The sequence below is a fragment of the Schistocerca gregaria genome, chromosome X (genome assembly GCF_023897955.1).
Source record: "Schistocerca gregaria isolate iqSchGreg1 chromosome X, iqSchGreg1.2, whole genome shotgun sequence".
Taxonomy (NCBI): Eukaryota; Metazoa; Arthropoda; class Insecta; order Orthoptera; family Acrididae; genus Schistocerca; species Schistocerca gregaria.
This window is the reverse complement of record NC_064931.1, coordinates 678,092,547-678,108,019: the sequence shown is the minus strand read 5'-3', so window position 1 is coordinate 678,108,019 and position 15,473 is coordinate 678,092,547. Positions and strand designations below refer to the sequence as shown.

General features: G+C 45.2%; 1 protein-coding gene across 2 annotated transcripts in view; it reads right to left on the bottom strand.

Annotated features, from left to right (window-relative positions):
- LOC126297861 (ribonucleoprotein PTB-binding 1-like) overlaps positions 1–3,214 on the bottom strand; it is a 309,116-nt gene extending 305,902 nt beyond the window's left edge. For both annotated transcript variants that reach the window (XM_049989142.1, XM_049989143.1), the window contains exon 1: positions 2,914–3,214. In XM_049989142.1, coding sequence (XP_049845099.1) covers positions 2,914–3,162 — 249 coding nt within the window. In that variant the 5' untranslated portion in view covers positions 3,163–3,214. The remainder of the gene's footprint in view (positions 1–2,913) is intronic.
- Between the last annotated feature and the right edge of the window lie 12,259 nt (positions 3,215–15,473).

Sequence of the window (15,473 nt, the reverse complement as noted above, 5' to 3'; positions counted from 1 at the left end):
TGAACACCATATGCTGATTTGGAGTTTTCAGAGCTATTCGGGTAAAACAACGGATAGGCGTCCTTTCCCCACTAGCCAAAGATCTACATTATAACTGATGATACAGATGAGGAACGGTGAATGATATTGCACCAGATTTTCCACCGTGCGCCACTAAGCTGACAGGGATTAAGTAAATATGTTCCTAATGTGTATCTCACAATGAATATTTTCCATTCTCAAAACACACTGCACATCGGGCTTGTAACTATCAGCAATGATTCGATATTCACTGCCCGTTCCTAAAGTTGTGATCGAGCAAATGCGTCACACGAACACGCTGAACGGAAGGACGGAGCGAGCCGACACCACGTGCATTAACGGCACTTAGGAAACCTCGTCCAAGATGGCTGTGCGCGTGGAGATTCGGCACGCGGCGGAGCAACAGTGTTTAAGCTTGAGCGCTCTCCAAGATACACAAGCCCCGATTCCGTACGGCGGCGTTGGTCGCAGCAAATCACATGGAAGCTGACCTTAGACGAACCAAATACACGAGGTGAGGTGGAGTCGGTTGCTACGTTGCCACATGAACAGCATTGAAATGCGAGCCCCGTACCCACGCTGGGGGCAACCTCTCCGCCAGGGACGCCGCCGCTGCCTGCGCCTTCCGTGAGCTTCCCGCACGCCAGTCCTTTCATCTCAACTATAACTGCACACCTCCAACTCTGATACACATGGAACTCCGCATCTACAAAATGGTTGCTACTAATTATTCATACTAGAAGCTTTTAATATTTCCCCTTAAAACTAAGCAAACCTTACATCGATGCGAATCTGACTGCAGTTTTTACCGCTTCACCAAATTAACGTACTCGGAAAAATTGCTACCCGTATCATACGCCTCCTTACCCCAACGGACTTCGAAAATACAGATCCACTACAGTTGCGCAAAGAAAAGCATCTGTTCTACCTGATGTTTAAAAGATCTCACCTGATGTGGCTTCTTGCCTACGAAACTGGTTGTTCAATAAATTATTTGAAAGAGCTGCAAGGCGGTTATTTTTTTAGCATAATGTATCACGTTAAAATGTATAAAATAATTTTTCAGCGACTGAACAAGCCACACACGCAAACGCGTGTTAAAAACGACTGAAGAAAAGTTGCACTAAGGTTGCATTACATCCGTTTCACGATGTTTGTCAATCTTCCCTTGAAACATCAGGCCGCAACAAAGTAATTATAAAAACTCTGTGTGTCACAGTATTGCAGTTTTGTAAATAACGCGTATACTAGACTCTGAACCTTTATAATATTGGTTATTACACTTGTACAAATTGCTGTTAGCTGTTGGAGCCACAACACACACATCTTAGAGTTTCAATTACATTTCTTCCTGTTCAGTTACAAAAGGTAATTGATGTAGCGACAATGTCTGAAGATAATTAAATGTCACGAAATACGTCGCAAACTATGGAACCTATGAATATGTCAGTAGCTTAGTTAATGGGGGGAAAAAAACCGGACTTGTCAGGGACCGCCCTACGTAGACAAAACAATCTTTTCCGTTAATTCAAACCTTTTCTGTTACTGATCTTTATTTCCGCACAAGCAAACTTGGAAAACGGAATTTCAAACTGCCATTCCATAACAGATAATCGTATTGAACATGATCTCCTCTGGAGCAGCTCGTGTTTATTTTTAACAAAATGAAGTTTATTAGAAGCTCAGAGTGAACATCTTTAAATGAATTAAAAGTTACAGAAAATTATCATCCGAAACGCTGACAATATAAATCATAAGAGCGGCATGTGGGTGTTGTATTGTTGCGCAATAGGAAAAGGCTTCTATCAATGGCAAAGTGGCTGGGATTAGAATCCAAACGACTGGCCGTGTGGGAGTGGGTGGGGGTGCAGCTTGGAACAGAGCTCCGCTTCCAGGCATCTCCCACGGGAGTCGGTCTAGGAGCGGACCATGGCGGCCAAGGGCAACAGCATCTCTTTGCCGGCTGCAGCTGGCAGTGACCTACCGGCAAAAGCGCCCTTGACGCCACAGCTTTCGCGGTCGGCGAAACGAGTTACGACACGGCTTTATTCATGTACGATATTCCACTCGGATTAACCAGATTCTTGCAATACCCTGAGTGGTGAGCTTGCAGCAAACGCAGGGCAACTGCACCATCGTCGCATGACTGGAAAATTACTAAGCACTACATTGTAAACTCAACTGCTAAGCACTATACGTTGTAAAGTTCTTACGCAGGCCTCGTATTTCAGTGACCGTATGCATTCTAGTCTACATGGAACTTATATCTAGAAACATCGGTCGTGTTTACTGAAACAAATCGAGGCCATTTTTGTAAATAAAAACTAAACCCTCTTAATATACTAGAAACCGTTGGCGTTCGACGGCCGTTAAGCAGCACCTCGAAGTCACCGGCGATAGTAAACAGATCGTGATGCAACAAACACGATATTTGTCCTTCCGCAAATAAAGATTAGACAAAAGCAAACGACAGAGCGATACTGGTTAGTTTGTGTGCAGAGACGCTGAGGACTAGCGCGTCTTTGGCGCAGGGACGCCTCTTTCAGTGCCGGTACCAAGTAGGCAAAATTACATGCCAGTCCTATTACCATCTGCGGAACGCCTAGACTGTCTCAAGAATCGGTAAACTTATTAACGGAAATGCGAAGAAATAATATTACTTAAGTAAATCGGAACTAGAACTATAGATAAAAGAAATGCGGTTCTTTGACATGGCAAACTTCGTTACGAAGCTATGATTTTGCGGGGAAGAGGGGAGGGGGGGTGGAGTTGATCGACAGATAAACCGGCGTACCCTAAAACCGTTATCTCCAATGTACTGCACGACGCCGCGCGTGCAAAAGCGTATTTTGGCGCAATGCTCGATATGCAGCAAGAGTCATGGTGACTTACCTCCTCGGTTACATCTCGCGGCAGATGTTTTATCAGCAGCTGCCTTCCGCTGTGGAACTTTCGCTTCAGTTCGTTGACTTTCTTTTTAACTTCCATCTCGGGGTCGTCCTCCCAGAAGCCGCAGGTGGAGGCGGCCGCCATGACCTCGGTGGTCCAAAATTTGTGCTGATCATCCTTAAGCAGTGCGCTGTTGAAGCATCCGATGCCCCCCTGCGAAGGGGAGAAGGCCTCGGCGGAGCTGGCAGTCATGTCTCACTCGCGCTGGGCTTGCGCTCTCGCCCGCTGCCGGCTGTCGACTGCCGCCCGAACGCCCCGCGAGGACGCGCGACGCCAGCGCCGGCGCACGCTCCCATTGGTCGGCGGCCCGTTGCGTCAGCGCGGCGCCAACATCCGAACTCGTAAACTACCATCTCCCTCGGCTGGCTAGCTGGCGGCGGCGGGGGTCACTCAGCCGCGATCGTTTGGCGGTGGACGTTACCCGTTTCAGACCACCTATCTGGCTCTGCAGCGCAGTTTGTCTTGACACTCGACACTCCGCATGGGAGATGCTGAGAGCGGCGGAATAGGCAGCATCCCTTACGGTCGCCCCCAGCATCCCTTGCGCGGAGTGTCAACTTACATTCTGTGTACAGTACTCAGGGAACCATCTGTCCGCTGATGACCGCGCAGGTTAGCGCCCCACAAACCATTTGTCAAACTAGGTGCCATGCGGGATTTGCATGTCCACCTTGATGACCAACAGTGCTGTTTGTTAATAACCTCATGATGTTACGCAGTCTTCACGCGGATTTTACTCTGAAATTAGCAAAATAAAACTGTAGTGTTGAATTTCAAAGCTCCTCTTACGCAAACGCTTGAGCATTAGCGACGATGCTAGAATTCTGTGTTGTGAAGGAACTAGGGTCAAGTATTTCGCTTGTGGTTTAGGAAGACATGACAGACACTATGTGCAAGGTTATGGCGGCGAGGGAATCTGTTCGAGAAGTTACTAAACGTTTCGACTGTAAGGTCGTACATTGTCGTGAATTCGTATCAGCTTTTCACATCGTCGGTTCGAAATGGCAAGTCTCAATTTAGAAAGAACAGACATTTGTTACCAATGTAGCCTCCCACCGACATCTGCCATGAAAAAGAAAGGGTCTCTACAAACAGTTGCCTCGATTTTCCGTGCAGAAGTGTGTTTGACTACCATCGATTTTCTGTGAATTTGAATTGCGGCAGTGTGTGGATTGCTGTTTGGCACCACGCTGACATAAGAAACTCAAGTCTTCTCAATGGCTGCTTCCTGTCCTTCTGCATCGAGAAGGCCAGTTACTGACCGTAATTGCCATTCGGTGAGCAAATAATTTATTGACATTAAGTGCTTTATATTACGAATAAAACTAAGTCCATTAAGTGAAGACATAAAGTGATACGAAACACATGATTTTTACTGTCAAGTATTACTGCTTTATATTCGGCAAAGTGAAAATTTTAGGATTAAAAGATCTACTATGATTAAAAACTTAATTCTCACTTGTTTGAGCAAAGAATGAAAATATCGTTTTGCTTCAAGATATATCTATAAAAGTTACTTTGTTTTACGAGGTAATGAAATAATAAAGTGAAGAGTTAAAGAGGTACTACCACCCGGGGGTGGCGCTCTGAGTCCTAGTTACCAGAACCAGAGAGGAAATGAAAGAAGAATTCAGAATAGAAATAAAAAAGTACCAGTGTTCATATTTGTTGAAGACGTTCCAGTTTCGGCTCTTGGAAGATAATGTTCATGACAGGTCAGCGCAGTTTCATTTTATTTTCTCTGGGTCGTTTCAAGAGGATCGCCTTCTGCCAGCAGTTAAAGAACTTGTGCTAAGGCAGAACCGATATGTTGCCGTCTACAATGGCCAGGATATTGTACCCAGGCAGATGGTACGGTAGCTGAGTAGCCTATACTCTTGACGTACATCAAGAGGAAGTATGGGTACTACACGCGTCACGTGATGCAGAAAAGGTATGTTTCCATCACCACCAAACAGTTTTATTATTCATACGCACATCCCTCAGTGGAAGTGTTTACCAACAGAGGTTCCTTGAGAACCTCCGCAATGAAATAAACTGCATTATGAACGATGATTAAAATTGTCAACAGTTTTTGTTTACAAACCAAATGAACAAGAGCACGTGGTGACCGTAGTTCCCCTCTTTCTGACTAAGGCAGCAGTATGAAGTGCAGTATTGAGCGTCGACACAATTGCTCGCAATAGGTCAGGGTGAACAGGAATCTTTTCTATTCATTAACTTCAGTGTGTATTGTTATGTTTAGGCGGATGTCCCTGCCACAAATAGTGTTAGGAATCATCAAGTCTGACTAGCTCCTGGCGATTTGTTCCATTCCCGAAACTGAAGTTGAAAGGGCGACGTTTTGAATCCGCAAAAGACATTCAAGCAGAATGGCAACTAAGTTTGAACGCGAGCCCGCCCGGTTGCTCGTGCGGTCTAACGCACGGCTTTCCAGGAGGGAAGGAGCTCCTGGTCCCCGCACGAATCCGCCCGGCGGATTTGTGTCGAGGTACGGTGAACCGGCCAGTCTGTGGATGGTTTTTAGGCGGATTTCCATCTGCCTCGGCGAATGTGGGCTGGTTCCCCTTATTCCGCCTCAGTTCCACTATGTCGGCGATTGCTGCGCAAACAAGTTCACAACATACGCGTACACCACTATTACTCTACCATGCAAACATAGGGGTTACACTCGTCTGGTATGAGGCGTTCCCTAGGGGATGGGGTCCACCGGGGGCCGAACCGCACAATAACCCTGGGTTCGGTGTGGGGCGGCGGAGGGGTGAAGTGGACTGCGGTAGTCGTCATGGGGTTGTGGACCACTGCGGCTGCGGCGGGGACGAAGCCTCTCCGTCGTTTCTAGGTCTCTGGTTAACATACAGTACAATACAAGTTTGAACGCGAGTGATTCAGCAGACTTTCAAGTGTATTTACAACTAGGGGGAAATCGCTGAAAGTGCTGCACATAAGAGCGAGGTGAATGCTTTGTGACGGCGGAAATAAAGATGTAAGGTTAAGTTTCCTGATTTTTACAGGGATATTCTCGGAAAATTTGGGTAACACCATCAATAACCCAGTCGCACCAAAACTCTATACAACTTAATGACAGCGACTATTAATAATGCACTACTGGCCATTAAAATTGCTACGCCAATAAGAAATGCAGATGATAAACGGATGTTCATTGGACAAATATATTATACTAGAACTCACATGTGATTACATTTTCACGCAATTTGGGTGCATAGATCCTAAGAAATCAGTACCCAGAACAACCACCTCTGGCCGTAATAACGGCCTTAATACACCTGGTCATTGAGTAAAACAGAGCTTGGATGGGGCGTGTACAGGTACAGCTGCCCATGCAGCTTCAACACGATACCACAGTTCATCAAGAGTAGTCACTGGCGTATTGTGACGAGCCAGTGGCTCGGCCACCATTGACCAGACGTTTTCAGTTGGTGAGAGATCTGGAGAATGTGCTGGCCAGGGCGGCAGTCGAACATTTTCTGTATCCAGAAAGGCCCGCACAGGACCTGCAACACGTGGCCGTGCATTATCCTGCTGCAATGCAGAGTTTCGCTGGGATCGAATGAAGGGTAGAGCCACGGGGCCGTTAACACATCTGAAATGTAACATACACTGTTCAAAGTGCCGTCAATGCGGACAAGAGGTGACCGAGACGTGTAACCAATGGCACCCCATACCGTCATGCCGGGTGATACGCCAGTATGGCGATGACGGATACACGCTTCCAACGTGCGTTCACCGCGATGTCGCCGAACACGGATGCGGTCATCATGATGCTGTAAACAGAACCTGGATTCATCCGAAAAAATGACGTTTTTCCATTCGTGCACCCAGGTTCGTCCTTGAGTACACCATCGCAGGCGCTCCTGTCTGCGATGCAGCGTCAAGGGTAACCGCAGCCATGGTTTCCGAGCTGATAGTCCATGCTGCTGCAAACGTCGTCGAACTGTTCGTGCAGATGGTTGTTGTCTTGCAAACGTCCCCGTCTGTTGACTCAGGGATCGAGACGTGGGTGCACGATTCGTTACAGCCATGCGGATAAGATGCCTGTGATCTCGACTGCTAGTGATACAAGGCCGTTGGGATCCAGCACGGCGTTCCGTATTACCCTCCTGAACCCACTGATTCCATATTCTGCTAACAGTCATTGGATCTCGGCCAACGCGAGCAGCATAGGCTACAATCCTACCTTCCTGAACCCACTGATTCCATATTCTGCTAACAGTCATTGGATCTCGGCCAACGCGAGTAGCATAGGCTACAATCCGACCTTCATCAAAGTCGGAAACGTGATGGTACACATTCCTCCTTCTTAGGCGAGGCATCACAACAACGTTTCACCAGGCAACGCCGGTCAACTGCTGTTTGTGTATGAGAAATCGGTTGGAAACGTTCCTCATGTGAGCACGTTGTAGGGGTCGCCACTTGCGGCAACCGTGTGTGAATGCTCTGAAAAGCTAATCATTTGCATATCACAGCATCTTCTTCCTGTCGGTTAAATTTCTCGTTTGTAGCCCGTCATATTCGTGGCGTAGCAATTTTAATGGCCAGTAGTGTATTAACTTCATGTGTCTGAAAGGCCGGGCGCAAGTCTTTCAATTGGATGTCACTTAGGCGGATTACGTGTCCCTAATCTACCGCTATTATCCAACGGGGGAAGAGGTGATCTGCAGTTTAAGGTGATATCCGAACCAAGTGTCATTCCTACCCACTCGTCACGTCGTTAAGAGGTGAAGGCTAGATTAAAGGCAAACTGGAAGTATCGGTGGTCCGACCTGAATTCTTCCCACGACCTCTCGGTTTCCAGCCACGAACTTTACCACTAAACCACCGGCCCAACAAAACGACTACTAAAATCGTTTCATTCATCTACACTACAGGGGCAAACGCAGAGGCTCCTTAACTGAGTACTTTATGATAAGGAACTAAAGGTCGGAAATGAAAATTTAGATTCTTTTGGATGCTGTTCATCTCATGTGTCACATTGGCTTGAATGTGGGTTATGTCACCAAAGCGTTGACTCTTCATGTGAATTTCTGCACGTCGTCATTTTATGGTAGGTTCGAATCGGTAACATCGAACCTCGACATTCGTGAGGATTTTTTCCATGAAAGAAATGCCCGCGTTTCGCATTTCAATCAAGTCACCGAAGGAGTCCGTACGTCGTTGTTTTTGTCCGGGAGTCAAGGTGTGTTGGACAAACTTCCCACACAATTTCTTCAAAACATTCTGGAGAACGTCTTCATCAGTTGAGTTAGAGTTGTTGCTCCATTGCGATTTGTGACTCGACGACGTTGACACGCTGCGGCCGCACGATGCTTTTTCTATGTTCAACTCGTCGCATGCGCATAAATTTCCAACAGCGCATTTGTTTCTGCGTAATTTCCTGGGAATCGAGGCCGTGCGTAAAGCGCATTGCTTCCCGTCTTCGGTGGGAGTCTTTGCGCAAAGCATACGGCAGGCAGCGGGGCCCATATTAAATGGTTAAAATGCCTCTGAGCACTATGGGACTTAAGTTCTAAGGTCATCAGTCCCCTAGAACTTAGAACTACTTCAACCTAACTAACCTAAGGACATCACACACATCCATGCCCATGGCAGGATTCGAACCTGCGACCGTAGCGGTCGCGCGGTTCCAGGCTGAAGCGCCAAGAACCGCTCGGCCACCACGGCCGGCTGGCCCATGTGCGTTTGATTGGGTAGTGTCCTGAGGTAATGATGTGTGTAATAGTGACTGCTGAATCCAAAAGAAGCACACTTAAATTTATAGATGATTACAGACAAAGAAGAGTAGCACAGAATGCCGCTTCTACAGATTATTTGAATTATGTAAAAAAAAAACAGATATGATACCTTGAGCGACGAATATTAGATAAAAAGTCTCAGGTAATATCACTGTGAAGAATAAGAACTGTAAGGTTCCATAGAGGAAAACCGAGAAGAATAAGCCAGAAATTTATGAAAAATGTATATGGAAATTGTGTACAAATACCGGCATTCATGCCGTGGCGACTTAATAACACACCAACTGAGGAGCCTGACATTTGAACGAAAGAAATGATGGGATGTGTGCAACTCCGCAACCAACTACTAGAAATAGAAATAAAGGACACTGATGAGACAAAAAATACAGAATAGGAAAACACAACCTCCGTTCTAGTGGATTCTGCTGTATATGAAATTCCCATATTTGTTGAGTCCGAGGATGTTAATCTACATAAAATCATCCATATTAAAGTTGTGTAAACAACGTTTTTATTATTCCAGAATAAGATTTTGAATCTGCAGCGGAGTGTGCGCAGATATGAAACTTCCTGGAAGTATAAACTGTGTGCAGGACCGAGACTCTAACTCGGGACCTTTGCCTTTCCAGCGAAAAGCAAAGGTCCCGACTTCGAGTCACGGTCCGGCACACAGTTTTAATCTGCCAGGGAGTTTCAACTTTTTATGACTCAATACAATCCCGAAAGATATTCTGTTCCGTACAACTTGAAGGTAAATTTTAAACTACGTATTTACAAATTTAATACTTTACAAATTTACTTTACAAATTAAATACTTTCCAAAAAGCAACAAAATGGTGTTTTATTATTAATTACCATTGTCGTCCATGCCTCGTGTGAAACATAACGGGAGACTTGTTTTTGATTACAGTTAAAAACTATAAGACTCCACGAACTCCATCCGATGTCGTCACCGAAATCGTTAGCACAGAAGAGTACGCACATGCTCGCGTGGACAATTCAGCTATCGCGATGGAGGAGCCAAGTGATAAGCGGTGGCTTGACTTGAGATAAATATAAAATGATCGATTCGTGGGTGTTCGATCGTTTTACAGAGGCCAGGGACAATGAACACCTTATTCTACACGAGCGTTGCGTCAGTGGGTAATGGCTTCAGCAGTCGCGTTGTAGTAGGAAACTTTTGACTTCAGGGCTTCAAAAACATAGTGTGATTTTTTCAAGAAGGAATACAGACTATGGCAAGGTCATGTCACCCAATACGTGAGCAAAAAGGACAAGCGTACATTTGACAAATTATTGGAAACGGCTAGACTTTTTCAATATCAGACATCTACTACATTTCTTTCAACACTGACGTCGTTATAAATACGTATTCAATCGTCTGAAACACATTTGCAGTAAGAGAACGTTATGGTTTCGAGGTCAGAAGGCTGCGAAAACAGCTTTCGTCCAATTAAAGCACCTGACGCACTCTTATACGCACAGTACGAATTAACACTGTCCGGGAAACTGTTATTAACAGTTTGTCTCAACGAAGTTAGCGACAAATTTGGTCTTCGTGTCCAACAAGACGTAAACTAATCAATGGAACTGCATCGTAATTTGTGTGTAACAGCAACAAAATCTGGAAAGCTCGCAAAAGAAATATAGCATCACTTTTTGGACGAAGATTTCAGCCACACGTAAAAATGGAGCCGTTTCTGTACATTATTGACTCGTGGGATAGGCAAAGCGATCTCTCCTTATACGATGGGCTGTTTTTCGATCCAATCGGAATACAGACGCGTTCATTACAAGTAATTCTGCCAAACTGTGCGCCATTCTGTCAACCCATGCGACGTATTCTTTTATTGACAGGTGAAGAATCACATTCGCTGATTGCAGAACTGCCAATCTCTTATACAAATGCGTCCTCAAGGGGAAGCGGGAGGGACACTTGCTCACCCCATCCCTACCCCTACCTCTGGAATCTGGAGTATAAGGATTTCATTCATGTATTGTGTGGATATCCATCAATTTTCTACGATCTTATAAGATTTTTTGCGTCACCAATTAAAAAAAAATAGTTCGTGTGGCATGACAGGTCTCGAAACTGACCATCTCATTTATATAAAAAATGACAATATTAGAGTCAGCCTCCACCCGCCCTCGAAGGGAAAATTTGTGCAAAAGCCCATGTTCTCATCGCGCAGCAAAAGGAAAGCACTAGTAGAAGCGCTGCAATTAAAATACCCTTGATTCGTCATCAGTTGCAGGCTCCCGCTTTCCGGAAAATGTTTCGATATGCAGTGTTTGCGGCGAAATTATCGCCAGATCAGATCGCTCGGTATTTGGTAACGATATTCACACTAAAATAATGTAACGGTGGCATAAGTGCCTACACACGTTGGTTGTGATGCTCCGATTTTTTATTCTTAGAGAGCTTTTAGAATAGATATTCCACTGGGGAATGAACTGGTTCTCTTGAAGTATAACAGTAAAGTGTAAAGCAAAAATTGAAATACGAGAATGTAATACTATTTAAATAACATTGTATTAGATTTGTGATGATAAAATCTATTTAAATGAGATTTCTTTTATCAATAATTCCACTTTATTTCATGATATAAAAATATTGATGTCACATACTTTCGCGATGAGAAATCATAAATAAAGAAAAGATAGGATTGGATCTGAACACGGAGCGCATATTTCGAAATTGTGCCCTTCGCCACGCTCTACAAGTATAGTTGGTCCTATGGTGCGGTGACGAAGTTGCGTCGAAACTATAGTCGTCATTTTCTCGGAAAACATTGAGTGTCGGTGTCTAAAACAAAATAGGATTCTCTTTCTTTTCACCCTTCTTTCAACCAGCGAAGATTCGAATGTGTCAGGGAGCGACGTATGGTGCGTTCCCCTTATTAGTGAAATATTGATCTACATCTTCATCTACATTAATACTCCGCAAGCCACCTGACGGTGTGTGGCGGAGGGTACCCTGAGTACCTCTATCGGTTCTCCCTTCTATTCCAGTCTCGTATTGTTCGTGGAAAGAAGGATTGTCGGTATGATTCTGTGTGGGCTCTAACCTCTCTGATTTTATCCTCATGGTCTCTTCGCGAGATATACGTAGGAGGGAGCAATATACTGCTTGACTCCTCGGTGAAGGTATGTCCTCGAAACTTTAAGAAAAGCCCGTACCGAGCTACTGAGCGTCTTTCCTGCAGAGTCTTCCACTGGAGTTTATCTGTCATCTCCTTAACGCTTTCGCGATTACTAAATGACCCTGTAACGAAGCGCGCTGCTCTCTGTTGGATCTTCTCTATCTCTTCTATCAACCCTATCTGGTACGGATCCCACACTGCTGAGCAGTATTCAAGCAGTGGGCAAACAAGCGTACTGTAACCTACTTCCTTTGTTTTCGGATTGCATTTCCTTAGGATTCTTCCAATGAATCTCAGTCTGGCATCTGCTTTACCGACGATCAACTTTATATGATCTTTCCATTTTAAATCACTCCTAATCCCTAATCCAATGCTGAATGCAAACTTCGATTTTATGTTGCATAAATTATTACGTTGTCAAAGTGGTGAGAGTTCGTAGGTATTAAGGTCCTTAAATCGACATATGTACTTATGAAATATTCGGAAGAATGCCTTTTCAAATGCTATACTTTCCTAAATTAAAAGTATTGGACAATATACTGATACACTGATATGAACAAATTATTATTAATATTAGTATTGTATTAAAAGATTTAATACATTATCTTGTTATTATTGCACTACTGGCCATTAAAATTGCTACACCACAAAGATGACATGCTACAGACACGAAATTAAACCGACAGGAAGAAGATGCTGTGGTATGCAAATTATTAGCTTTTCAGAGCATTCCCGCAAGGTTGGCGCCGGTGGCTACAGCTACAACGTGCTCACACGAGGAAAGTTTCCAACCGATTTCTCATACACCAACAGCAGTTGACCGGCGTTGCCTGGTGAAACGTTGTTGTGATGACTCATCTAAGGAGGAGGAATGCGTATCAACACGTTTCCGACTTTGATAAAGGTCGGATTGTAGCCTGTCGCGATTGCGGTTTATCGTATCGCGACATTGCTGCTCCCGTTGGCCGAGATCCAATGACTGTTAGCAGAATATGGAATCAGTGGGTTCAGGAGGGTAATACGGAACGCCGTGCTGGATCCCAACGGCCTCGTATCACTAGCAGTCGAGATCACAGGCATCTTACCGGCATGGCTGTAACGAATCGTGCAGCCACGTTTCGATCCCTGAGTCAACAGATGGGGACGTTTGCAAGACAACAACCATCTGCACGAACAGTCCGACGACGTTTGCAGCAGCATGGACTATCAGCTCGGAGACCATGGCTGCGGTTACCCTTGACGCTGCATCACAGACAGGAGCGCCTGCTATGGTGTACTCAACGACGAATCTAGATGCACGAAGGGCTAAACGTCATTTTTTCGGATGAATCCAGGTTCTGTTTACAGCATCATGATGGGCGCATCCGTGTTTGGCGATTTCGCGGTGAACGCACGTTGCAAGCGTGTATTCGTCATCGCCATACTGGCGTATCACCCGGCATGACGGTATGGGGTGCCATTGCTTACACGTCTCGGTCACCTCTTGTCCTCATTGACGGCACTTCGAACAGTGTACGTTACATTTCAGATGTGTTAACGACCCGTGGCTCTACCCTTCATTCGATTCCTGCGAAACTCTGCATTGCAGCAGGATAATGCACGGCCACGTGTTGCAGGCCCTGTACGGGCCTTTCTGGATATAGAAAATGTTCGACTGCTGCCCTGACCAGTAGATTCTCCAGTTCTCTCACCAAATGAAAACGTCTAGTGAATGGTGGCCGACAACTGGCTCGTCACAATACCCTTGATTAACTGTGGTATCGTGTTGAAGCTGTATGAGCAGCTGTACGTGTACACGCCATTCAAGCTCTGTTTGACTCAATGCCCAGGCGTATTAAGGCCGTTACTACTACCAGAGATGGTTGTTCTGGGTGCTAATTTCTCAGGATCTATGCACCCAAATTGCGTGAAAATGTAATCACTTGTCAGTTTTAGTATAACATATTTGTCCAATGAATACCCGTATACCATTTGCATTTCTTCTTGGTGTAGCAATTCTAATTGCCACTAGTGTATTAACGTTGTAGACATGTGTTGTACGTTGAAAGTGGGTCTAGCCACAAAAAAAGTAAAGCACCCAGAATGGCATGAGGAAACGAAATGACAGAACACGGATTGAGAGGGTATGTGATGTTATTTAGTGATTGCAATATCGAGTCAAATTTACAAAGATCTTGAGAGTAAATGCCCGCTCATCAAGAGGTCGTTGCTGCCCGTGGCCTGGATGCATGCACTGACTCGGTTGAGAATGGTATCATAAAGCTTCTGTATCCTCTCCGGAGGCAAGATTTGTAACTGGTCCTCAATAAACTGGACAATGGCACTGGGACGGAGCTGAGTTCCGAACTGGTCCCTAACATATTGTATAGAGGACAAATCTGGGGCTCTAGCCAGCTAAGACACTAGCTCAACATCACTCAGACGGTTAAGAGATTCACATGCCGTGTGTGTACGAGCGTTGTCTTGTTGAAAATGTCACCACGATACTGTCGCTTGAGAAGTAACACGTGAGGACGCTAGATGCCCGTGATGTAACGTTATGTTGTCAAAAAAAAGTCGACATCTACATCTGCATCTACATTTATACCCCGCAAGCCACCCAACGGTGTGTGGCGGAGGGCACTTTACGTGCCACTGTCATTACATCCCTTTCCTGTTTCAGTCGCTCATGGTTCGCGGGAAGAGCGACTGCCGGAAAGCCTCCGTGCGCGCTCGGATCTCTCTAATTTTACATTCGTGATCTCCTCGGGAGGTATAAGTAGGGGGAAGCAATATATTCGACACCTCGTCCAGAAACGCACCCTCTCGAAACCTGGACAGCAAGCTACACCGAGATGCAGAGCGCCTCTCTTGAAGAGTCTGCCACTTGAGTTTGCTAAACATCTCCGTAACGCTATCACGCTTACCAAATAACAATGTGACGAAACGCGCCGCTCTTCTTTGGATCTTCTCTATCTCCTCTGTCAACCCTACCTGGTACGGATCCCACACTGATGAGCAATATTCAAGTATAGGTCGAACGACTGTTTTGAAAGCCACCTCCTTTGTTGATGGACTACATTTTCTAAGGACTCTCCCAATGAATCTCAACCTGACACCCGCCTTACCAACAATTAATTTTATATGATCATTCCACTTCAAATCGTTTCGTACGCATACTCTCAGATATTTTACAGAATTAACTGCTACCAGTGTTTGTTGCGCTATCATATAATCATACAATAAAGGATCCTTCTTTCTATGTATTCGCAATACATTACATTTGTCTATGTTAAGGGTTGTGAGGTGTCAGGCAAATCCAACACCTTCCATGAAAACCCTGACATGATAAGCAAATCCAGCAGTATGTCACATAGCTCCGAATAAATCGTGACATTAAATTAACCAAAGTAATACGAGTAATGAGTGAGCAAATGGAATACCACAGACTAACACAAGAATGCCTAAATGCATTTCATACCTTCCCACCGTGAGACAGACGCAGTTCCGAGGTGAGAAACGAGAACAGAAGCCGAGAGCAGAACCGTATTAAGCTAGAAGGCCCTAAGATAGGGGACGGACACCGACGTCCCAGTCAACCGCCAGGACCACCCCCCAGCCCATGTTA